Here is a 27,952-nt window from a genome sequence, read left to right as displayed (position 1 = left end):
AGTATATAGTTTGTCAGACTCAGAACTGAGATAGTGAAGAACAGAATTTTTATTTTTTTTTAAGAGAAGCGCTTCACTCCTGTTTAAGCAGCCAGAATGTCCTGCAGTGTTGACCAAATGTTTCATTGGACTCAAAAGTCTGCTTATGCTGGAACTAGTTTCCACTAGTTTTTTTCGCTGTAATCTTTATCTCTGCAGCAGAACATCTCTTCAGTTTTAATCTGCAGTGTGCTCAGTCGCTGCCGGCCAAACAACACTGAGCTCGGCATCCGGACTATGTTTGTTTTGATGCAGTTCATTAGCTCTCAGAGAGAGACAGCAGTGTGCAGTGCAACTTCCAGACTCAGTCCAGCACACTGCTCACCAATTTACAGAAAAAGCAACACTATTTTGAAACTACTGTTCCATTACGCTCCTCCAAACACGATTTTTTCCTAAGCTTTGGTTATTTACCAACACTTTTTAAAGTCATGTGAAAAGGAGAGTGCACCCTTTCCTTTGAATCCTTTGGCTTTATGTATCAAAATGAAATAAAAAACCTCTGGTCCTTAAAATTTGGCATATTCAATTACTTCGTGGATTTTACCTATTGTGGGCTATATTTAGAACATAATTCCAGCGAATAAATGGGGGACCACTGTAATATATATATAAGAAAAGCACTATACAAAGAAACATAAATTGAACTGAATTGAATTGAATTGAACTGAAATGAACTGAAATGAATTGAACTGAACTGAATAAAGGAGTTTGTGGTCAAGTCATCATTTCTGAGGTGGCATTTACACTAATGCACTTTTGTTTTAAAATCTCTCACGTATTTTTCTTAAGCTTTTTTTGTATATATGTCTGGTTTCCACATTGGAATCATCGACTGGCAAAACAGGCATTTTGACAATGCTAAAGACTCATTTGTCGCTTGGAAACACTACTGTTCTTTCAGTATAAAGAGAAATGCAGACTACTGAAATAGAAGGCTTGTTTATCCACAATCACGCTCTGATTGGTCTTCTGGACTATTGCGTATCATTCACTGATTGGTCAAGCCCCTCTCATATGACCATTGCACAACAGGTAGACCTTTTTAAAGTCATGTGAAAAACAGTGCACTCTTTCCTTTAAATCCTATGGTTTTATGTATCAGGATGCAATAAAACATCATCTGGTCCTTAAAATTTGGCAGATTCAACCACAATAGCACATGCCACGTTACATCACATCATGATTTATTTCACAAAAATAAATCCACAATGGAGAAGCTGTCTGTGAAAATTAAGTACATCCCATGATGCAATGCAATGTCAGCAACAACAACAGTTTTCTGTACAACTCTAGCAATCTCTTATTCTGTTGTGGAGAGATTTTAGCCCACTCTTCTTTACAACAATGTTTCACAAACTGTTCAATGTTTAAGCAGGTCTCATAAGGTCCTGCCACAGCATTTCATTATTTGAACATAATTCATTTGACTCTCAGTTGTAAATTTGTTGGTGTGGAAGTTTGTTGCAGCAGTAGCTGTCAGTCTCACATTTAATTCAAGAACCCTCTGGTATATACTGTACAGTGGTTTCCCGCCATAACACAGTTCACCTATCGCAATCTCACAGTTTCTTGGATTTTTTTGGTACAATTTGACATGCTTTTTTTTTTTTTACAGTGCATTGTGTTCTACTTTCTGATTAGCGCATAGTGTTCTGCGTCCTGATTGGCAGTAGACCATTGTCAATCACTCTCCATCATGCCTGACACTACAGAACATGTTCAGCTAGCCAAATTGACATAAATCTTTTATCGCTAGCAGTGTGAATCTGAAGTGCTGTACAGTATGTTTGCAAGTTTTCTTCCCCAACAAACCCCATAATGTCGACGAAACATTCTGCATCGTTAAAGGCATCCAAACGGCTGAGTAGAATGCTAACCATCACACAAAATGTTGGATGCTGAGGGAAGATAGAAGTTGCGCGAGTGTTTAAACAAGAAAGTGTGAAAATAGTGTGGTGAAAGGGTTTTACAGTCTTAACACATCTATAATAATTGTAAAAAAAAATAAATAAACCTGATTGCTTCAAGAATTTCACCTATTGCAGGTTATATATATAGGCTTATAAAGGCTTGGTTGTCCACAAACACGCTCTAATTAGTCTTCTGAACTATTGCGTATTGTTCCTTGATTGGTCAAGCCCCTTGCATATGACCAGGTACAGTACAAATGCCGGCACAATATATGTATGACCAGCAGAGCCGGAAAAAGGCATATGCGAGCTAAGCGGATACTTAGGACCTGTGGCCACCAGAGGACCCCCAAGCGTGCAAAAAAGAACTGACTTTCGTTTTCAATGCATAATGGTGATTATACAAAATGCATTATTTAATGAAAAATGTAATTATCTAGGAATTATCTAGGCTACATCTAAGGCATTTGTTTCTGCAAAAAAAAAAAGAATGTAGAAATGTCATATACATTTTTTTTTTGATAAGCAACATAGCTACAGCAAATAAAATCGATAATGTGTGTTTTAGATTTATAGTGTGTGAATAATCAAGGATTGACAATACTTTGTTTTATTGGTTGCACCGATAAAATTCTACTTAGGGTCCCCTGAAGGCTTGTGCTGTCCCTGATGTCCAGTGAGTGTGAATGGTCATGCATCCTGTGTTTTAGGCTGTATTGTTTTATCTGAAATGCAACAAAAGTGGTCAAAGACTGTTCATTCATTCATTCATTCATTCATTCATTTTCTTTTCAGCTTAGTCCCTTTATTAATCTGGGGTCGCAACAGCGGAATGAACCGCCAACTTATCCAGCATATGTTTTACACAGTGGATGCCCTTCCAGCTGCAAACCATCACTGGGAAACATCCATACACACTCATTCACACACACTCAAACTCTATGGTTAATTTTTGCATAAACAATTCATATGTGCTGCATGTCTTTGGGAAACTGAACCACCTAGAGGAAACCCATGCGAACACGATAAGAACATACAAACTCCACACAGAATTGGCAACTGACCCAGCTCGAACCAGGGACCTTTGTGCTGTGAGGAAAACGTTCTACCCACTGCGCCACTTCGTCGCCCGTGAAAGAGTTTTTACTCCTTCGCGTTAAGCTTGTCGGTCTGCACGACAATGTTCCTAAAGTCTTAAGGTTTGTTCAGATTCAGCTTAGCAAACATAACCAGACAGCCATGTTATTTTTACAGAGAAAAGGCTTTTTCCTGGCAGCCCTTTCTAAACACACCATGCTTGCTCAGTCTTTTTCTAATTAACTGGGGCTCATAGTATCTGATATGCAACTATTGGCTTTTCTGCAGATTCTCTGAGCATTGCATTGTCTGACCTTGGAGTGAATTCACTGGTATGTCCACTCCTGGAATGATTGTCAACTGTATTGTAGTTTTTTCTACTTATGAATTATCTTCATCGCTGTAGAACGAGGGGCTTTAAACATATTGGAAATAACTCTCAAACTGATGGACAGCAACACTTGTTTCTCTGTGATCCTTGCTGTCTTTCTTCCTTGAAGAAACTAAATCAACTAGCAAACTGTTCATATTTTGGCTTTGTGCTGAAAATCAGTTAATCAATGAGATTTGATCAACAGCACTCTGCTGCTATTTACACTCTTAATTCCTAAAATGAAGCAGTAAGGATGCGCTTTATTTTTTACACATGGCTTCTTTTGGCTCTTTTTCGTTAAATAAATAACAACACAGTGTTAATATTTCATGTGTCGATATTCACCAAAGATTGTTTATTGCTTTCCACAGGTTTAAAATATACTTGCGGTGCTAGCCAGATTGAAACACACCTTTTACCCACATCACATAAATAGCTAACTGTATGCAACAAACAAAACATAATTTGATTTTTAACAATATTTATATTTACTAATAAACTGTTATAAACTATTTCAGTTCAATGGATTAAAAGAGACTGCTAAATTTATAACGAAATCCACTATTTCTCTTACTTTTATGCCATTCCAGAGCTATGTGCACCCACTGACAGGTAAAATCTGCTTCTTTTTCAATTGCCAAAGCATTTTAGATGTTTAAAATATGCAATATATAAGACATCATCAAATTACAAAAATATACAGTAAATGAGAAATAAAAAGAAATAAAAACACATAATATCTCAAATAATTATAATAATTGCAAGAATAAAACATGTAGATTATTTAAATAAGAAAAATGAGTTGATTAACTGTTTCTAATGCTGTACAAATATTTTGCAGCTAATTTAAATTTTGTCCTCCCTCGTAATTTTGTTCTCTCCGAGAGAAGATTTTCCACTATGTAATCGGTTGCCGCTGTTTGGTTATAGTGAGCGGATACAAAAAAAGTGTAAAAGGACGATAATAATACAGAAAAGTAGCGCTAAATATACAAAGGTGGCCATCAATCAAATACTTCCATACTATACATATATAGTACGCTAAAAACATTATGCGAGCAGAGTAGTAGGTCAGAATTCATAGAATTTGAAAATCAGTATGTGAGAAGTACTATTTCCGGTGAGATTCTGAAGTGTGCATCCAATGCATGTTGCGCTATTCCATGATGCCCTGTGAGACAATTCATGAATGGGAGTGAAGCAACTGACGTGGGTAGGTCACGTTATCACGACAAGATTGCGTATGTAGTACGTCCGAATTCCATTCTGTTCACATTCATACCGTGTAGAACATACTTTTCTATTGACAATTAGTACTTTTAAATTCAATTGCATTACCTACTGAGTAGGCGATTTCAAATACAAACTATGTGTCGGAAGCACAATTGTATTTGCTTAATCTTAAGACTTGCAATAGAACAGATTTTTTTTTGTCCATATTGATAAAAGGACTAAGCCAAAAAGAAAATGAACTAATGAAGGAATGAATATCTTTAAAATATTTAGATTTCACAATTTTATATATTTTACAGTACAATACAATAAAAAACAGTATTTTATTTTTCCATCCATTTTCCATTTTTCCATTTATTTTTTGTAAGATCAAAGTTAACAAACATAATGCATCAGTACATAAAAAAAGATGACTAGAGCCCCTATCATACACCCGCGCAATAAGGCGCAAGACGTCTAATTTGTTGATATTTTCAGACCTATTTTTGCTATTTTGTTGTTTAAATAGCAAATCTACTTGCGCCACTTTGTGGACTCTTGAGCGTGCTGGTCTATAAAGGAGGAGCGTTGAGGTGCATTGTTGCCGCGTTGCTATTTTGAGAACCTGAAATAGACCGTGCCATTGACCAGCTAAAAGCTTGTCTAAGTCCAGCGCAGAGTGTGTTAGTTACATATTAAAAAAATGTTACAAAAATGATTATTTTCTACATATAAAAAGCACTGCCTCCATGCCTTCCTCACCTCAGGGCTTTCTTCAGTTTATTCATGACAATCTGCATTTCTATAATGTTATTATTATTTATTCATTCATTTATTTATTCCGAATTCCATTCATACTGTTCACATTCATACCGTATAGAACATACTTTTCTATTGACGATTAGTACTTTTAAATTAAATTGCATTACCTACTGAGTAGGCGATTTCAAATACAGCCTATGTGTGGAAAGCACTATTGTATTTGCTTAATCTTAAGACTTGCAATAGAACAGATTTTTTTTTGTCCATACAGTCTACTGTACATAAAACCACAGAAGTCAAAGAGGGTTTACTTTCTTTTTCACATGACTGTGATCTCATGCAGAATTATGAGTGAGGCTTATTGTAAATACGTACCTATATAGACAGTATAATTCACTGCAGTGAATTAATACTGGCTGTCAATTAAAAAAGTCTCACTTCCAACCACAGTTCCTAACACAATATCATATTTTACTTCAAAACAATTGTAAATTACTATATGTCTGCATCTTATGTCATATATTCATTCATTCATTTTTTTTTTTGCTTAGTCTCTTTATTAATTCATACATCATCACTCCACAGCAGAATAAACTGCCAACTTATCCAGGTTTAACACAGAGGATGCCCTTCCAGCCGCAACCCAGTACTGGAAAAAACATACCGCATGTCTTTGGACTTATTGGGAAAATCGGAGCATGGAGGAAACCCACGCGAACACAGGTAGAACATGCAAACCCCACACAAAAATGCCAACTGACCCAGCCGGGCCATGAACTAGTGACCTTCTATCTTGTGAGGTGGCAGCGCTAACCACTGAGCCACCATGTCAGCAAAATGCTCAAGTATAAGATTATGAAATTAAAATCTATGAAATTAAAGTTCAATAAAAGAACAGGCAAGAGCCACGGGAGCAAAGCAAGGCTAGTAGCACAAGTGTCAATGAACGAAGCCATCTACTTTGTTACAGTGTTCTATAGATTATGTAAACGAATGTAAACTCACATTTAAAATGTAACGTTAAAGGAATGTCTGACAAAAAGGTTGTTTGACAAAGACATTCTTTTACTGAGGGCTTATTTGTACATAATCACTTACCACTGTATCTGAACACAAGTAAAATATTGTAATTTATGCACTTTAAGCTAAAAGATGACTTTACATGTCCATGTTCTTTTCCTTCACTGACCGTGCAAACAGAACAGCACATGTTCTATTGCACAGTTTTAAAAAAATAATTAAATAAATAAATAAATAAAATACAATTATTAATAAACACAACATTAAATCAAGCATGTCTTATGCTGCAAAAGTACATTTTTGCAAAAGTACAAATTTACATGATTTTACTTTGACAAGAAATGAATGCAGATTTCTGGAAAGATGAAGGCATATGACACAATAACCATTTTATCTCGATTGCGTTTTTTTCATAATCGTCATGGAGGCAAAAATCAAAAACATTTTTTTTTATTAACTGCACATTACGTTTATGGTGGACTTGTAGCAAACTTGACTTCAAGTGACAGACACTATTCTTTGAAATGTAGCTGCTTATGTCCATATCTTGCATTGTAAGCCTGACTGGAAAATTTCGACAAAGCATTATTTTATTTTGGAGGCGATTAAATTATTGGTGGGGACATTTTAATAATCTGTGGATATTGGTGGGTACTAGGGATGTAACGGTATCAGAATTTCATGGTACGGTAATACCTCGGTATGAATGTCACGGTACGGTATTTATTGAATCATTTACAGGAAAAAACAAAACTTATGAAAATACTTCAAAAAAGTGCCAAAAGTGTCAATGACATACAAATTAGCCATCTATCTGTAAGCTTTGAAACAGGAACTTCAATTTTAATAACAAAAAAATATTAAACCATGTAAAAAAAATAAAGTTTAAATTTAGTAGTGTTGAAAAATCACATTCAACATTTAATCACTCACTCACTTAGATAGAGATGGGTTTAAAGGAAAATTATCATATAAATATAATCTGGTAAAAGCTGGTATCTCTGGGTATTTACAATGTCCCCTGCAACAGAAAAAACCCCTCTCATTTGGGACTGAGGTTTCTGGGACAAGAGAAATATGACTTGGCCCAGGTTGACAGCAGTGGGGAACGTTGTGCATTGTCTTTCCCCCACTTGAGAGCACAAACCATGAGTGAGATAGAGATCTCATGTCTGCATCAATCTGAACAGTGTGCTGTGTTTCTGCAGTCCCCATGACTGATTATTAGTCGTATTCCCCAACTTGCAGGCACGTGCACACACAGTGCTCAACCTGTGCAGTGCACATGCCCTTTTTAGTCTTTGATAGAATGTTCCGTTCCAAAATGATCAAAAGTGCCCCCGCGACGCGACATACCCTCCGTCCCCGCTTTACAGTACGCGCGCGACAACACAGCTGATAAGAACTTGCGCGACAACACAGCTGATAAGAACTCGCGCGAAAACACCACTATTCAGGACGCGCGCGGCGACAACACCCGCTTTAGAGTTTTACAGCTCTTTTTGATCCCCGCTTCTAGCAGCACACTCCATTTCCTCATTACTGGATCTGTAGCGACAACAGACCGCAAGGGATTATGGCCAAGCCTGGGCTTATGGGAATTGTAGTTTTCCGGTACCTCCCGTTCGCTTCATTCACCTGAGCAAATTTTCTCAGAAGACTTATAGTTTTACCGAGTCATGCGACTACGGTAATATCGAAAAAAATTAATATTGCGGTATGACGGTATTTACAATACCGTTACATCCCTAGTGGGTACACATCCCCTCCATCCATGCTAATTCTACGCCCTTGAATATAGGTACTAATATGTACTTTTAGTCTATAAATACGGACCCTTTAGGTACAAATGTGTACCTTTGTTTGCAGCTCACGTAGCTCTATTTCTAAGAGCGTAGTATGTTATTTACAAAGACGTAAAACTATGTGCATGATGCAATGTAGTAAAACCTTAAAACAGTAAGTTTTTCTTTCTGTTTTGCAAAAACGTCGCTACAGGCATGAGCCTGTGTTGGCTAAATCAGTTCTCGTGTTAAGGACACATACACACAAATGAGACAAAGTATCTGAGGTTTGGGCTGAATTTTCAGCTGTAGTTTTGACCTTCTTTTCCCGCTTGTTGAGATCTTCTCTCCAGCATTCAGAGATAAAATCATTCCTGCATCGCCTGAGGGAGTCAACCTTTGTCTGTTTACCTGCAAACTCTTACCCCCCCCCCACACACACACACACACACACACATACACAAGCAATCTCTCTCTCATATATATATACACTCTGTTTCCTCATGGTGTCTGATCATTTGGGGAGGATGTTCTGCTTTATTTTGCTGGAGTGATGTTTATCTCTCCATCTGCAGTAAACCACACAACATAAATCTAAATGACACAGACAATAGCCTAAATAAAACCAGACTCTCATCATTCTGATCTAAACATTCGATAAACAAAAGAAAAACAAAAAACCCGGAAATGATGCACAACCTACTTGAGCGGCCCCTACTAGGGCCATCAGATCAATAATTCATGTGTAGGTATATGCAAGGTGTGTGTGTGTGTGTGTATGTGTGTGTGTTTGTGTGCACAAGAGAGAAACAGAGGAACTGAGGAGAGCGGCGTGATACAGATTTAGGGGGTATGCAAAAATGTCAGACAAAATTTCGTTTTTGCAATTCACAGTCAGCATTTCATAAGTAGAAAAGGCGGAGAAAAACAAACCTCTTCTCTCTCTAACACACACACACGCACGCGCACACACACACACACACACACACACACACACACACACACACACACACACACACACACACACACACACACACACACACACACACAGATCACATCTGGCTGTTTTTCCAGCCTCTCCCATATGAATGTAGTCTAGCATTTCAAAAGAAGTTAAAAGAATTAAATAAATTAGCATGATGTTAATCTATGCAAGTTTTATGTAAAATGCAAAGCTTGATTGCACTACCATTCAAAAGTATAGACTAATATCAAGTTTTTGACGGAAGTCTCCACTAAGACTGCATTTATTACAGCTATATCTTTAAAACGAGTGACGCGGTGGCGCAGTAGGTAGTGCTGTTGTCGCACAGTAAAAAGTTTGCTGGTTCAAGCCTCGGCAGGGTCAGTTGGCATTTCTGTGTGGAGTTTGCATGTTCTCCCCGCGCTAGCGTGGGTTTCCTCTGGGTACTCCGGTTTCCCCCACAGTCCAAAGACATGCGGTACAGGTGAATTCTGTAGGCTAAATTGTCCGTAGTGTATGAGTGTGTATGGATGTTTCCCACAGATGGGTTGCAGCTGGTAGGGCATCCACTGCGTAATGCATATGCTGGGTAAGTTGGTGGTTAATTCCGCTGTGGCGACCCCAGATTGATAAAAGGACTAAGCCGAAAAGAAAATGAACTAATGAAGGAATGAATATCTTTAAAATATTTAGATTTCACAATTTTATATATTTTACAGTACAATACAATAAAAAAAACAGTATTTTATTTTTCCATTGTAAGATCAAAGTTAACAAACATAATGCATCAGTACATAATAAAAGATGACTAGAGCCCCTATCATACACCCGCGCAATAAGGCGCAAGACGTCTAATTTGTTGATATTTTCAGACCAGCTCAACTCTCTGATTTTCCCGTTTTTTGCCACGTTGTTTAAATAGCAAATCTACTTGCGCCACTTTGTGGACTCTTGAGCGTGCTGGTCTATAAAGGAGGAGCGTTGAGGTGCATTGTTGCTGCGTTGCTATTTTGAGAACCTGAAGTAGACCGTGCCATTGACCAGCTAAAAGCTTGTCTAAGTCCAGCGCAGAGTGTGTTAGTTACGTGCTTATGCAGGTCTAAATGCTAACACATTGTTAAATACACACAGTATGAACAGCAATACACAAATATCTTTACATATTAAAACAATTTTTCCAAAAATGTTTATTTTATACATATAAAAAGCACTGCCTCCATGCCTTCCTCACCTCGGGGCTTTTTTCAGTTTATTCATGACAATCTGCATTTCTATAATGTTATTATTATTTATTTATTCATTCATTCATTCATTTTCTTTTTAGTTTAGTCTAATTAGTTTAATAAGCACAATATACTCAAAACACACCCATAACTCATTAAAACAATCATAAGTACAACTCTGTTAAATCATGCACCGCAGTGCAAAGTGTATTTTTCCATCCTTAAAATAGCAAAAGTGGATTCAGACACATTCTTAATGTTTTTGCCCCATTCGCTTTTGATTTGCATAGCAATGTTTTGGCTTTTTCTATTTTGCGCTTGCTCTTCCTATGATCATTTACTTTTTACCTTAGCTCACCTACTCTGCAACTGAAATCACATACTTCCTTACTGCATAACACAAGTTAATTTAGCCATACCTGACCCTCCTTCTCCAGTTATTAAAAGCCATATATTGTATGCATGATTATATTTTTCAAAACCTAAGTTCTGTATTAAATAAAGAAATCTTACCTTCCGAACAGTTATTTTACAATAAATGTATAAAGCCTTTGAGGGCCTCGAAACCTTTCCATTACGCATAAACAATCACAAAAGGTTGAAACAACACCCTCATTTGCAGCTCTATCCCTGAATTTAAGGAGTGTTTTGCTACTGCAGGCTGTTGATTGATGTTTTGGTGGTTTAAGCCCAGATTTACTGATAACGGCCTCCATTAGAGGCAGATATAATCTAATATCCTTAGGTTATTGTAACAGAAAAGAAGACTGCCCTAAAAATACTTTAGCAGCCTGAGGTGTACTGTTTGTGTGTTAGAAAAAGAGCTAAAAACAAAGCGCTAGGAACATCCTTTAATTATACAGTTTTTACACACACAATCACACACATGCACAATTTACACTTAGCACTATTTGTCACACAATGTACACACAGCATGCTCAGTTGACCTTAACTTGATGAAAGCTTTGACTGTTGGGTCTTATGGGAATTACCACTACTCCACATTCACATTGAACTGCACAGGGATTCAGGCCCACAGTTGAGTGGTATAAACAGTACACATGCATGTATACTTTTCACAGTCAAAGTGAGCCAACGGATGAACTCTATGCCTTCCAGTTTTCTCCTGAGTGCAATTTCATGCATTCTGTCTGAGGTGGGCTAAGCCAGCGGCTCCTATTTTCCTCAGCAAACTTTTGAGGGGCGCCATTATAACAGCAAAACAGAGATAAAAGGGCAAAAATCTGTTCGCTTTCCACTGGAAAATAATTAATTCTCTGGCTTTGAGGAGAGAATGTTTTAGAATAACTTAACTTTATCTGCGATTTCAGGCCTCGTAACGCTGGAGCAGAAAGAGACTCCTGTGCGAACTTCAGCGCTGGCCATTTACATGTGCATTGTATCTATTCTGGGTTCATCCGCTGGCTGCTGTATGTGGATGAGACACGTGGAAATTCTGTCGCTGTACGGGGCTTTGGAGAAAGATAAATAGCTCCACGAATATCACTGAGTGTTGAACGAACAAGTAACAAAAACCTATCTGTTTGAGCACGATAGGGATTACAAATAGCTCTAATTTGTGTGGTTCACAGACTAAATTGTAAGAGCACTTCATCATTTTAAGGTTTTTAAAGATGTTAAAAATATGGATATACCTAGGCATAGCTGAATTTATAAGAGTTCAGTATATGGAAATTACATACTGTGAGCTTCAAACATTGTGGTTAACTCGTTGCTTAAGTCTTGTGAGTGCAACAGTCCAGTGTAAAACACAGACTCTGACAATTCAATGTTTTAGATTATGCTATGATTTATGATGATGCTATTATGGCCAGAACATTTTCTTACTGACATTACAGCAATGATAATTTCTCCTTATTTATAAGATCTAACATTGTATTATTCTTACCACATATGTGGGACTCTTATTTTGAAAACAGCATTATACACTATCTGACAAAAGTCTTGTTGTCGATCCCAGTTGTTAGAGCAACAAATAAAACCTTGACTTCAAGTTGATCATTTGGAAAAGTGGCAGAAGGTAGAGTTTTCTAATGAATCATCTATTGAACGGTCTCCCAGTCGTCACTAATACTGCAGAAGACCTATTGGAGCCCGCATGGACCCACGATTCTCACAGAAATCAGTCAAGTTTGGTGAAGGACAAATCATGGTTTGGGGTTACATTCAGTATTGCGGCTTGCGAGAGATCTGCAGAGTGGATGGCAACATTAACACACTGAGGTATCAAGACATTTGTGCTGCCCATTGCATTACAAATCACAGAAGAGGGCAAATTCTACATAGGATAGCGCTCCTTCTCATACTTCAGCCTCCACATCAAAGTTCCTGCAAGCAAAGAAGGTCAAGGTGCTCCAGGATTGACCCGCGCAGTCACCAGACATGAACATTATTGAGCAAGTCTGATGTAAGACCAAGAGGAGGCATTGAAGATGAATCCAAATAATCTTGATGAACTCTGGGAGTCCCGCAAGAACACTTTGCTATTCCAGATGACTTTATTAATAAGTGATTTGAGTCATTGCAGAGATGTGTGGATGCAGTCCTCCAAGCTCATAGGAGTCATACACAATATTAATTCTTTTCCATTGCACCATGACTTTATATCCTATAATGTACATTATATCAGTTAAGTGTCAAGACTTTTGTCAAAGTTGGACCTTACTGTCTTAATTACATATTTAAAAATCAAGAAATGATCATATTTTATTTTGGTCAAATAAGAGTGATCTAAAGGCTTTTGCTTTTCATATAAGCCACTTCTGATACCAAACGATCAACTAGAAGTTATTACTTGTTGTTCCTAAAACTTGGATAGGCAACAAGATTTTTGTCAGGTAGTGTAAAGCTCTCAAGTAATATAACCAGGCTTAGAGTCATATCATCTTATCTCATTATAGACTATTTTCAAAATGCAAAATTCACGACACATGAATTTAAAAGAAATACAGTGTGTGTACTGGTTTTGGTGGTTTATAAGAACAGAAATTTGTATATTGACGTGGATATGACCTAGGTATTAAAACATTGACGTGGTTTTTATTAAACTAGAGCACACAATTCTTCCAAGATTCTAATATCTAAAACTTAAATGGTGATTTTGATGAAATGGTAATTTCTGCAGTCTGTTTAAAACATTGGATTGATTTAAATTAATTTCTTGTATTGTGTGACCAAATTATTCAATGACTTACTTCGATGATAACAATGACTAACTAAAGACTTCACTTAATGTATAGTTGAATTAATCAGCAAATATTGAATGAAATTGTAACTGGAATATTTAAAATCTCCTTCATAAAGATTTCATTTGCTTACCAGGTGAATCACCTGAATGAATGATTTAATGACATAAAGATATTACTTGTTTTATAACTAAAAGAATTAGACATTTTGAACGAATCACTTTAATGAATAAATGAGTAACTCATAATTTAGAACCCTTTTCATTTAAGAATAAGATCTACTTTTTATTGATAATATAAAGAGCATTATTAAGATCATTACAAGAGAAAAATAAATCGCAAGGAAATTTCTCACATGAGCACCACAACACACGAGCAAATTATTCAAACCTTCTCCATTTAGAGGTGAGTTGACTTCAGATCATGTGTACAGCCCCAACTCGACCCTGGAGGGCCGGTGTCCAGCATATTTTAGTTCCAACCCCAATTAAACACACATAAACCAGGTATGTTGAAGGAATTGGAGCTAAACTATGCAGGACACTGGCCCTACAGGTCTGAGTTTGGACATCCCTGCTCTAAAGAAAACATTTTCTGTTTCTTTACGTGTTCATATGAAAAAAAACAAGTTCTTACCATCATCCTGGTCGGGCAGAATGCGGATATTCACAGTGGGGTATTCGGGCCCCAGACGGCCTCCTATAGGCATGCTGAGGGTCACGTTGAAGCTCTCCTCGCTCTCATACAGAGAGTCATCGATGATCACCACACGACAGTGTTTTTCCGTCTCGTCCTTATCAAAGCGCAGGATGCTGACCTGCTCCTCTGGACGCGAGATGTAGTCTGAGTAGGACAGAACCGATGTGGGGACAGTTCCTGTGGCAGAGTCTGCAGTAGAAAAGACACACGCAGGGAATTCATTCAGATCCAAAGAAAGTGCTTACAAGGGGATGTGGATAATAAATGTCAGGAAAAGTTTCAAGTAGGAATCTTTAAAGAGATCCCGTTTCAAACCAATTATAGTTTTTTCATGTAAGAGAAAAGTTTAAGCACAAAAACGGAAAGTTGTTTGGAATTAACTATATTGACAACTTCTGGAATTTTGCATAGTAAGAAATGCAATACACAAGTTTCATTTTCAACTCAAGTTCAACTGGATATTTTTTTAAATCTTGTAAAAAGGAAATAATTTCAACAATAAGATTTAGTTTTTAATTTTTTATAACTACTTTAGGTAAAATGAATCGACAATAAAAATCATTCTACAGCATTTATTCAGTAAAAAATGGAAACAGAGCTTGAAATATTAAATTACGCACTAAAGGTAATGTTGAGATGCTCTGTTTTAAGACTTGTCAGGTTTCATCCTATGTGTATTACTAGTTTTTTTACACATCTCTTAAAAACTTTAGCTTTGTTTTATTATGACACTATAAGGGCTGATAGTATATCCAAACTTCAGATTAAAGGGGACCTATTATGCAAAAATCACTTTTATACGGGTGTTTAAATAGTTGTGTGGCAAAAGTGTGAAAATTACCAGCTTCTAATGATAAAAATGTAATAATTAAATTTTTTATAATCAAACTTAACAAAAACTGCCCGCAGAAACACTTTGAATGACATTCTCCCTTTGTACGTGTCGTGAAAGGGGAAAATCCCCACCCATTAGTCACAATCTCCCCCTCATTAGCATAGAATGTTAGTCTTGTTATTGAATCTGCCTCTATGCTAATGAAGGCATTTGTAGCCCCGCCCTCTTTTGAAAAGAGCACAATCTGATTTGAATTTAAAGAGACAGTCACCAAAATGGCACAATTTGGATCAAAGCCGAAAAGAGGCAGTTTCAAAGAGTTATAAAACATTTTTGGGCACATCTGCCAACAATCCTGTTTTTCCCGGGAGTCTCCAATTCATCTCCCGCCACTCTCCTGTTTTGTTATTTCTCCTGGAAAACAGCCCGTAATTTTACCCCACCCCTGGTCCTCAGCTTTTTGGTACAGTCTGTAACATCCCCGGGTCATTTACCTTATTCAAATCAGCTGGTTCGAATGCTATCACTCGATTTAATGGGCATTACCAGATATGGTTACTACTGGTAGGCTCAGAAGGCTGTTATCATCCATCTACATAGCTACTCAGCTATAGATCACATACGGATGTGGCTGGAAGTTAACAAGGATTATTGAAATTATTTATGAAATTTCCCATTAATTGTATTTCATTAACGTCTACCCGTACCCGTACCCTAAACATAAACCCAACCATTATAGTAATGTAAAAACAGGTCTGTATTTGAAATCTTCTCTATTACTGTAGCTGATTAACCATGCTAATTATTTATATTATTTATGAAATTTCCCATTAATTGTATTTTATTAACGTCAACCCCTACCCCAACCCTAAACCCAACCATCACAATAATGTAAAAACAGATCTGCATCTGAAGTCTTCTCTATTACTATAGCTGATAAACCATCTGGATGGATGACAACAGCCTTCTGAGCCTTTTATCCACTTCTATCAGCTGATAACTAATGATAATGCCCATTTGATCGAGTGGTAACAATCGAAAATGGTGTTCAAATAAAGATTGACAAGGCTGTATATTCTGTATATTTCACCTTGCTGTGTGTGACAGACCACCATGAGCTCCTGGCTCACGTCTCCAGTCCTGCGCACTGGGACAAGCAGCTCTCCAATATCTTCTTCCACAGCAAAGCCGGCCTGAGGAAAGAACACCATGGACTCTGTCAAAAGAAAAAGGAGATAGAGCTCAGTATTAGGACCGCTGTTCTATTATATCAGTCACAGAGGGATTTAGCGGCAAAGACTATTACTGCAGGGCTTTAAAACACCACAGGCAGCGGATTGATTCTTCAGTATATAATTATTTCAAATCACACGCCTCTATACCTGCCGTGTAATGCACATTTATCTTGCACAGAAGGCAAAACACACCTTGCATGAGAAAATAGATTTTTCATATTGAGCGCTTCATATTAGAATTTTAGTGGCCTTTGGACCAAGCGGCATCGATATCTGTCCGTACCGGCTGTGTGTTGCCGAGTAAAACTGTCTTGAGTGAGTGGGAGATTGTTCAGGCATTGCTATTTTCAAATACCGCAGGTCAGGATTGAGTCAACATCTAAACAGGCTTTTTTATAGAACACTGAGGGGGAAAAAAACTCTAGCTAGAGATGGAAAATCTATAGAGAAGACAAAAGTAGCGGTGTTTATGAAGCAGTGATGCACTGGGACCAATCAAAATAAAAGGAGCCCTCTTTGCGTGGCCTGTTCTACTCCTTTCGAAGCAATTATGTGAGACTTTTTCTGCAAAAGATCTCCAATCATCAATCTGCAAGTGGTCGTTTGGCACCAAGGTGAAAGACAGAGCAACAAGCTGCTGTTCAGATAATGGAAGAGAAAGGGAGGAACAGACAGTGAAGAAAACAACACATTTCGAGTGATGTGTTTTCAGTGGTAGGTTTGAATGATAAAGCGCATACTGTGTGAATGCAGAACATTTCGGTGTCTCAGAGTTGGGACTTTTCAAAAATGTATTCACAAATGTGTGGTAAGATTAATTTTGGGCTAAAGGTTTGAACAAATCAAATGTTTACGTTTTACAGATGCTGTTGAAATGTTACTCATTAATATTTAATGAGAAATAAAAATTAAAGCATTTAAAAACATTTTTATTTATTTATCGGGAAATGTAGGCTACCAATATTTGGTATAAAGTTCGCAATCGGTTTTAAACTGGAAATGTTGAATTTTGTCTAAATCAGATGGATGGATAGGTGGATGAATTGACTGTTTCGATTGACTGTTTTGCTTGACTGTGAATGACTGTGCAAACAGCAAAAAAATATTGCTTCTTACCTATAAAGCTTTAAATAATCTAGCTACTGTTTTTCTAACCAAGCTTCTGTCTCCGACCACACTCAGGGCTTCTGGTAGTACCCAGAAAGTCTACTAAAGGGGGTTGAGCCTTCTCATTTATGGCTCCTAAACTCTGGATTATCAGATAATGTCCAAGGATCAGACACACTCTCTCAGTAGTCAATTCTTCCACTCAATCAAAAAGTCAATCTTTTTAGTAAGGCATCCACACAATGCATCACATAACAATATTATGCTTGTGCTTCATGCGGGTCAGCAAGCTAGACAAACCACTGTTGGACTTGCTCCTCCTGTCTTAATACACCAGAGATTTAGTTAGAAATGCTTGTAGCCTTTATATGTTTGTTTCTATGTTTGTTTGTATGACTCCTATTTTCATTTATAGCGCTTCATTTTTGCATTGGCATTTAATATCTCTTGTTCAAATAAATAAAAAAAGCTAAGAAAATTATTTTCTTTGTTCTATATTTCCACCTGCCAATCATCTATGACTTTGAGGACAACACAGACAGTTAATACACAAATACACTTTATTAAACATGTACACATAGACATCATCTATAAAATTACAGGATAATGATGACTGTATATAATGCAATAAATTTGATTGTAAATTTGACTCAATCTTTTTTTTTTGTAAAATTTTTGTAAAAAGCGCTATACATATAAACTTGAACTGATTGATTGATTGAATGATTGATTGATTGATTGTTTGATTGATTGATTGATTGATTGACTGACTGACTGATTGATTGATTGATTGATTGATTGATTGATTGATTGATTGATTGATTGATTGATTGATTGATTGATTGATTGATTGATTGATTGATTGATTGATTGATTGATTGATTGATTGATTGATTGATTGAAATTAAAATTACATCACATCAAAAATTTTAAATGTAAAAAAAATTAAAAATTTTACTGTTCATATTTAATATAAATTTAAATTTTGTACCGTTACTTGCAAATCTGTTCCATATTCTGTTTTTACAGAACCTAAAACTATATTTTTGGAAACTTATCTCTTTAATTATCATGTCTATTTAACATTTATTTCTGCTAGAAACCATCATACAAATTATAATTTTATTTTTCAAACCTGTTACTTGCATCTGTTTCAAATTCTGCCGTTATTCCCCAAAAAATATATTTCTGTAATTTAGTGTTTCGTTATAAATGCATAACAAATAAATATTAATGGATTTAAACATGTTAGTGTGGTAACAGGATCCCAAAAACACATTAATATGTGCAGCATTGTGACAACAAATCACTATATTCAGCACCAATTTATGCACCACAGGTTTTTGCAAGAAAGTGTGAATGAGAAACACGCAGAACACTGTCTGCTGTTCAGTCTGAGTGATGACTGCTCTTCTGATAAAAGAATGAATCTCACAGCCCTCAAGACTCAAATACCGGCTGTGAGAAAAGAATAACAATGAGTCCGATCACTATAGCCTCTCAGGTATAAGACTTGCGTATTAAGAGCATCTCTTACCCTCACGCTGGAAACTCGCATGCATGAGGGGCCAAAATAATGACCCTGCTTTGTAGGGATCAAAAACAAGACAGATATGAAAGCAAAGTCCTGTACATTTACATTCAGCTCTTCAGTCCTCTGCAGACTTTTGATTTACAGAACATGGCAAGAAAGGAACTTTTTTTTCTAAAATATTCTAAGTCAGTCTTAATAGATTAACTGAAACAAAATTGCAGTACTTTTCCATTTTCACTTTGAACGAACATAATGCTGTATATAATGAATTAGGTAATTAGGTTTTTTATATAAATATATATACTTTTTACAATAAAAATTAATAAAATGTTTTTAAACAAGATCTAAACAGCAATATTATTAAAAAGTAAAGTCAAAAAACGGTATTTTGAAGCTTTATAATACAAATAAAAAGGATTTTGAAGCTTTAACGTAAATGAAAAACGGGGAGTTTGCATAAACGTGGATTGTGTATTTGCAGCAAATTTCACAATATGAATGTTAAACTAATAAAAGATACATTAAATGAGACCAAATGCCTAATCAGGGAGGGTCTAAATACATTTTTAATCTGTATATCCTGCATTTTGCATTCTGATAGACACTCAATGGTCATGGCTGCCTGCTTCACAAAACAGCTTCTTTTTAGGCAACATACAGTCTATATACATTCTTAGCTTATATTTATACATTATTTCATTATTTTGCTTTGGCTTAATCCCTTATAAATCAGGGGTCACCACAGTGGCATGAACTGATGACTTTTTCGGCATATGTTTTATGCAGCGAATGCCCTTATAGCCTAAACCGAGCATTGGGAAACACTTATACACTCTCGCATACACACGCATATACACACACACACACACACACACACACACACACACACACACACACACACACACACACACACACACACACACACACTAAGGCCATTTTTGTTTACCCAATTCACCTGTACTTTAGACAATGTCTTTGGGGGAGAACATGCAAAATCCAAATAGAAATGCCAACTGGCCGAGCCAGAACTTGAACCACTGACAACTTTTGCTTTGAGGAAACAGTGCTGAATGAAAGATGACAAATTTCTTTAAATATATAAATTGTGTTTTTGCATTGTAAGATGCATTCTAAGAGAGCAGGTTTGATGGCCTTTGTGCAGGGGACATTATCATTTATCAAATGTAATGCAAATTAGAAGTGCTATGCACATCAGGTCTGACTGCCAATTTGTGAAATACAGTTTCCTGTCTCCAAAGAAATGCATATCGCCAGTTCCAGGCATGGCTGTGTTTTTTGTCTAACAAATGGCCGGGTGATACTCTCAGGCATAGATTTGTGGATTATACGTGTAATTGCAGTTTTAGTTTCAGCTGAAGTAGTAAAGAGATTTTTTGATGAACGCTACAGCGACAATGAGTTCCCATTGAAGGATTCTGCTTTGAAAATACCCAAAAAAACCTCCCTGGTTTTTTCTCTTCATTAAATTCACAACATAACCACTGAGTGACCGTGCCACCCCTCCCCAATACATAGCACGTTTAATAAAAGCTTATTTAACTAAAAAATTGTGTTTTAGTCTCTCTGTCATTTCCATGTGCAACTCTTATTATTCAACTATGCCTGGGTATATCCAGATTTGTATTCTATGGTACCTTTAATACAAGGTGAAAATTAGACATTCTTCAGAGAATTGAGCTTTATATATATTTCAGTCAAACATGGTGATCAATTCTCACTTCCTTCCTACACATATTCTAAATGTCATTTATCAAATGTGTATTGTAACCCCCACAAGCCATTATTTTGTTTTGCTACATCTTGTTTTACAGACACACAGTATAGTTTTAATGATTAAAAGCATATTTTTTTTGCAGCGTAGATGTTTTGACCTCTAAAACAAACTACTTTAATAGTGCTCCAGCAGCCAAAGGTAAAGCCATTTAAACCTTCATTAAAGAACACAGAATGCAAAGTTGAAGTAAGCATCTTTAAAATGCCTTTCTTCTTCCTCAGTGCTCTTCTTCACTAATGAGCAGTGAAAGGCTCAGGCTGTAAAGCAGGAAGCTTGTCAAACCATCCCGAACACAGATGTGCCTTTTTGTCTGAGCCCACGGGTCGCTGTATGCCATCATGTGTGGCAACTGGGTCAGACTGGTCTCCAAAGAGCCTCTTGCGCTCAAATATTAATGCCCGCGACCTCACACTGCCACTTGCACATAAACGCTAAAAGGATAATTAACCTGAGAGGGGAAAAAACTGCACGCGGAGCACCAGGACCGGCCTCGTCTGACTGCGTCACGTTAAGCCTCCCGTGGGGCTTCAGCCTCCGCAAACAAACCCCTCTGTAAGACTGATAATTAGCTCACTGGGGAAGCAGAGCTGTTTGCCTTTTTTTCTAAGGAGAAATAACTTCAGCAAAGATAGCGGGGCTTAAGTAACATTCAGATGGAAACTATCGCAGCGTTTGGGATTATAGAAGAAGATTTTAATTATCCAGGGACCCCGAGGAGGTGACAATAGAAAAAGTGAAACACAAAAGCCTCGGGTTATTGCCGCTGCACATCTAAATATGGTAGTAATTGTGAAAATATAAAATGATAGTTTTCTGTTTTCGATCTAAATGAATGCCATATATAATATAATATAACATGGTAGGTAAACAGATGCTGTTAAAACGTGTGCCTTAAAATCATTAATTAAAATTTGACTGACTTTTTAATGTAAATTAGGTCTTCAGTAGAAAATAAATGCTTCATGTAGATTATGTACTTTGGCTTTAAGGGTCAAACAACAACTAATAAAGTCAAGAATCTTGGTGTTATTCTGGAGTGAGATGTGAGTTTCAGTAGTCATGTCAAAGCAGTAACTACATCAGCATACTATCATCTCAATAACATTGCAAGAATTAGATGCTTTGTTGTTTTTAGTGAAGACTTAGAGAAACTTGTTCATGCTTTTATCAGCAGCAGGGTGGATTACTGTAATTGACTCATCACTGGCCTTTCCAAAAAGACAGTCAGACAGTTGCAGCTCAACTAGACTTTATTTTAAGGCTATATGAAGAAACAAACACCTATTTTATGAAAAATCAGTCTTGTGAACTCTTACAATGTCTTTCAGTGCTTTAAATCTGCTGGTTTCAGACTGCTGAATGACACTTTTCTTGCATAGAGGAATTGGCGCGATTATGCATTCACAATGGTATGAACCGATATAGGTATGGTTAAATGATATCTATTATTTTAATTATTAACATTACTATTTAAATTACAGATCAGAGTGAACTTTTTCTCAGATTTAAAGGGATCTCCCCTTACATCTTGTTTTGAGGGGTCCCCAAGGCCCCCAGTATTTCACAACCCTGTTTTTTTCCAGCCAAACTTAAAGAAACAAAACTTTCTCCAAAAAAAAAAAAATATAACAGGAATTACTAAGAAAAAGTTTTAGCTAGGCCTAGGAAACTTTTAGTTGATATCTATCACAGCATTTGTGCATTGAAGTATACTTTTCGATATTCATTATGAACGAAAAGCCATATACAGTATAAGTATAGTGCATTATGATGGCTGCTATTTAAAACTTGCCTTCTTAAAATAAACTCTATCTGGCCTACTATGCGCAATACATTATAGATCGCCTTGTAAATGATGAATGATACTTGTAGATTCTTTTGGTATTATTACAATATTAAAAAAAAAACTCTGGATTGTTTTCATAACATTTCTCTCTGCTATTTCCATTAAAAAGCAAGGGAAGCTGTGGAATTTCCTTTTTTCTAGGAAGAAATAACTTAGAAAAAAGGCTTAAGCAACAAAACTATCTAAGCATTTGGGATTATAGTGAAAAATTTTAATTATCCAGGGACCCTGAGGAGGCTACAAAGACAAAAACACACAAAATAAAACAACGCGAGCCTCCGGTTATTCACGCTGCACATCTAAACACAGCAGTAATTGTGAGAATATGAGATGATGTCGTGATGATGAACAGGCAAATAATTCTGCCGTGGCTCCACCGACAGTGAGAGAAGAGCACATTTTGATCAAAAAACTGACAAAGCCAGATCTTGTTAGAAGAGCCGCTCGAAGATATACAAAAAAAGATTTTTGATCACAGCCTTTCTCTGTTCGGGTGCTCAAAAAAAGTGCAATGACCCCTCGAAATGAACACATATATGAACAGTTTAATTATACAGGAAGCTGGTGAATCAAACCTTTCGCAAACGCAGGTTGACAATTTACATTTATCGACGAGACACTCAAAACACAGACATATCTGTGCTGAGAATTGGAGATGAAAAAAAGGGCCGCCGATATGCGGGGGTGTGAAAAGCTTGCAGGTAGGAAGAGATATAATTGAGGTCCACTGAAAGAAAGAAAGAAAAAAGCATCTGCAATATGGAGATAAAGCCAGTGTTTTTATCTGCAACACTAGAAAAAAAAATGGTCATAAATAAAATTGGATGTTTTTAGCAGGTTTTTGTGTTCTGACTCACATCTTCAGAAAATGTAATGTGGGTTTAGTTTATTAAATGGCTGAAACGGAGATGTTTGATTATTTTTGAAGAATTAAATTATGTGTCTGAAAATGGCTATGATCTTGAAATCTTCTCTATTTGTTTGAAAATCCAAGGTACGTTTTATAAAATATACATTCACAGATATACAGTAGCGTTCATACGTTTAAGTATAGCATCAAGGGTTCACACTTAGATATGCTTGCCGTTAATAGCAGATTTGGCATGCTGTCCTGGGAGAGAGCCCTGAGCTCAGAGGTAATTGAGCCCAAGGCTTCTGCCTGGTCAATAAGCATATAAAGGGGGTCTAAGATCAGGTAGGTCCCTGGAAAAGGGATGAAAAAAAGGAGATATGGTGGAAGAGGGATTTCTAAAAATGAAGATAGGGCAGTAGAATGAAAACGTTTTAAACTTATAACATTTTGCTGTTTGTTCAAACTAATAATCTAAAATGATCTGAAATAACAAAATTCTTAAAATTATTTTAGGACAGCTTAATTTTTCATACTCAATCCCTTGAAATTTGTTAAATCAATCGATTTGTGTTGGGACAACATGTATGAATTGTGTGGAACCCTACATTATTTTTACAGTGTATGCTCTCCAGGGTTGTATTTATTTGATCAAAGAATACACAAAATGTTGTCTTCTCATCTTAAATGTCATTTAAACACCTGGGTTAACAGAATACAGGGTTATCTTACTTCACATGCTCGTAACTGACCTAGGTTTAGGAGTTAATCATGTGTATTCATGAACTGATCTTTTACACTTCATTCTTAAACCCTTGGTTGACCTTCTTATTTGCATATTTGCAATGCCAGCATCATTGATTAGAAGAAACCAGCACAAAATCTGCTTGCATAAGCTACTGCATATTAAATTATGCCAACTGGTAAAGTATTAAGATTATCATGAAGAGAAATATGTATATGTCTTCACTTCACTTGTATTGATGTGTTTGCTGTTACTATTTACAGCTATAATACATCTAGAAATTGATGTCTTGTTATTGGGATTTGTAAAAGTACACAGCTCCCCCATTGGAGAAAACCTAATAACTAATGTGCATCATGTCTGCCTCTATAATCAATCATGTTACAGGCCAGATGACATTGACTTTTTGCTAGATTTGTGGGACAATATGAAAACTGAATCCTATTTGTTCCAAAACTGTTAATCCAAAATTAATATGTAGTGGCAAACAATAGCTGAAATCATGTTGACAAATTAAATTATAAGAAGTTCTCCCCATAAAATCGGTTAGTGAAGCCATTGACATCCATTCAAAACATAATTTAGTGTTGTTTGGTAACATATAAATGTTTTCTTAAAGCACTTTTGCAACAACATACATTAAATGGTGCATTTTTACACATTACACGTTATGGAAGTGCAGGTTTAAATGCATAAAAGTAGTGGTAACCTTCCCCATATACTCAACATAATGCTATACCCACTTTCTAAATTACAAGTGTAAAAAAGTATCTGAAGAAAAAGACAGTAGTTTGAACCACTAAAAAGGATTACTAAATGGGACATTCCACCAGAAACGTACATTTTCACTTATAAAAAAATATGACAGGCCCTGACTTTAGCTTGTCAGGCTAAAAAAAAAAATCATACAAAAACAAGCATAAAATCATACAATTCAATGATAGAACGCATTCTTTGTCACTGTCAGCTTCTTCTCCGTCAAATGTTGTCACTTCCGAGTTATAGGCATTAAGGTGTATTGTATTTTAGCATATAAAACTATTAAAGCTGTAGGTTCAGTTGGGCTGAGGACAAGGACAATGGCAGGATTTGTGCGTTTTTATTTTTTATTTATTTTCGTTTTTGTTTCAGGAACTGATAATGTACGTTTCTGGTAGAATGTCCCAAATTAACAAGAATGCACATGGTCATGTCAACACATTTCAACTAGCTTTCTATGGGATCTACTTTTCACCAAAAAGTTCATGAAATAATAATAAGTGTAAATTAAATATTTAAAAACGTGTAAAATTATAACAAAAAGTTATAACACTGCCATTAGATTTTCATTTAAATTATTTCAGGCTTCAGTGTCATCAGTGGTCCTCTGGATGAAAGCGACAGCTGCTCCTATTGCCAGTCAATAAATTTTAATTCACGGTTATTATTTTTTGATCCATGACCACATTGTTATTTATTCTAAAGAGTTTTGTAATTATTTTTTTGATTTTTGACCTCAACACTTTTGGAGGGAAATCAATCCCATAGATTTCATTAATTTAAAGCAAGGGTCACCATAATCTTGCTGATTTTTATTCAAGACCCTCCATCTCAAGGTCATTCATCAGAAGGTCAAGTACATGAATTGTTTACTACACATTGAATAACACTGAGTGTTAGGGGTGGGAGATTTGGCAAAAATGCAATCTCGACATATTGAATGAAAACAATATATATTTCTATTTAAGTTGTCGATGCTTCCAGATTTAAAAGTGTACTCCAACAATGACTGAAACCACAAAAATGAGAGGTTCCTTTAAATGGCATAACATTTTCAGCTGATAAATTTTTGGTGAACGAAAATTCGGTACATCTCCAGAATCAACACACTTTAAGATTCCGATTGCACAATTCTGCTGTGTGACTGGCTCTTAAATAATATAATATAGAGCAAAACATTCTAGCGCTTATCATGGTATTGACATTTTATTGCAATTCAATATAATATCATTTATCAGCCCAACCCTACTGAGTGTGACATGAGAACGTAATCATTGAACATCATCAAAACTGGAGTTTATAAACAACAGCAGAATCCATATTCTGACACTGGCTCTTCAGGACCAAATTTGGTGATCCTTGATTTAATGCAAAAACCAATCATCTCTGAAAGATTTATGCCTATTTTGCCGAGCATGTAAATGCATTGATCTGCTTTCTTTGGTTTAGAACCTTTGGACAGAGTAGACATTTTTCAGAAAGGGTGGAAGATATACACCTTAAACGCAGATGCTTTTTTAACCCAATCAATTATAAAAATGTGTGCTCATTAATAAGTAAAAGTTAAACTGACAATTTCTTATTGCATTAAGCCAATTTTACAGCATGTTTGTGTGCAAACAACTGATTTGTGAACATCTGTTGGACTTACCATCACCTGGATCCACAATCTCAACTGTGGCTACAGCTGGCGCCTCCAAAACGCCCATCACCGGCTCAGTCAGCACAATTTGAAACGTTTCGGACTGCTCGTATTTCCCATCCGAGAGAACTCTGACTTTCCAGGAGGCTGTGGTCTGGCCAGGGTTAAACTGCACCTGCTTCTGCGATTTTCCCAGGAAATCCTTCTCCTTCTCTGCACTGCCATCCAAGGTACCAATCCCTAAAAGAAAAACACAAATACATCACTTTTGACATATTCTTCATATCTCCAGCCACCAGATGTGTCACAACTCATGACTTTGAGAACGATCTACTCAAAGGAGCTTATTATAAAACGTATGAGTGGGGGATTAGCTAAGGTCTGCATTTCCCAGATTTATAAAGATGGAGCACAACAGCGCAGGCGTCTCCACATTATCGATGCCATGCAGAAAGAGACCCGTTTTATAAAGAAGCATAAAAAAAGCCCCTGGGCTGGAAGTGTCTGATGCTTCAAGGCTAGGATGTAGGAACAAAATCAAGGAACATGTTGAACTAAAGTACAGCATGTACACTCAACAAGCTCTCTACTGTAACATTGGCACAAAGCTGTGATGGGATTCCCGCACAGTGGGAAAACCTGCAGTGAACCTGCCTGCGAGCGTTTGATCTCTGATACATCAAGCAGAGACGCTGTCAGGGATCCGTCTGCCAGAACCTCCCAAACAGATGTGAGGATTTAAATCACCTCAGTCTTCCAGATCAATGCTGGGTGATCGCTGATCTTCAATCCATAACACTTAAGATACTACACCATGGCAGAACAAAGACTGTAGATGTAGCGATTCAATTATAAAGATAGATTTTCTAATACGAACCCATTAGAAACATGATAAGCATCAAATGTGTCATGGAATGAAAAATAATCTGGATCGTAAGTTGTAGATATCAAGCAGTCTGATTTAAACAGAGCTTATTTCCACCAAAGAAAAAAAATAAAAGTAAATAAAACTTTTTTATTCTAACAAATAATTATTAACTATATATTATACAATTTTTACTTTTTCGCAGCAAAAATGAACAAATATTGTTTAAATGAGCAAACTTGAGGAGAAAAAACATCTCAGATGCAATCTTGTGAAAAACAAATCTGAATTGTAAGATGAAATCCCAAATCTATAAGTGCAAACATTCAGAATTTTGAAGCATAAACTTAAAGAACTCTATTTAACAATCTAGGTGCAAAGTCTAAAGCGCATGTCGCAAAAGCATTAAGGGCATGCCCGAATCCACTTTTGCTATTTTAAGGCTGGAAAAATATGCCCTGCGCCCT

The 27,952-nt window shown here is 36.4% G+C and overlaps 1 protein-coding gene across 2 annotated transcripts in view; it reads right to left on the bottom strand.

The window, feature by feature from the left end:
* Nucleotides 1-27,952, bottom strand: part of frem2a (FRAS1 related extracellular matrix 2a) — a 142,512-nt gene that overhangs the window by 72,623 nt on the left and 41,937 nt on the right. For both annotated transcript variants that reach the window (XM_087269524.1, NM_001137657.1), the window contains 3 exon segments: nucleotides 26,630-26,860; nucleotides 16,198-16,323; nucleotides 14,210-14,461 (listed from right to left, as the gene is read on the bottom strand). In XM_087269524.1, the coding sequence (XP_087125650.1) occupies nucleotides 14,210-14,461; nucleotides 16,198-16,323; nucleotides 26,630-26,860 (609 nt within the window).

This window comes from Danio rerio, chromosome 10 (genome assembly GCF_052040795.2).
Source record: "Danio rerio strain M-AB ecotype USA chromosome 10, GRCz13ab, whole genome shotgun sequence".
NCBI lineage: Eukaryota > Metazoa > Chordata > Actinopteri > Cypriniformes > Danionidae > Danio > Danio rerio.
Note: the sequence above shows the minus strand (reverse complement) of the source record. Positions and strands in the feature narration are given on the sequence as shown.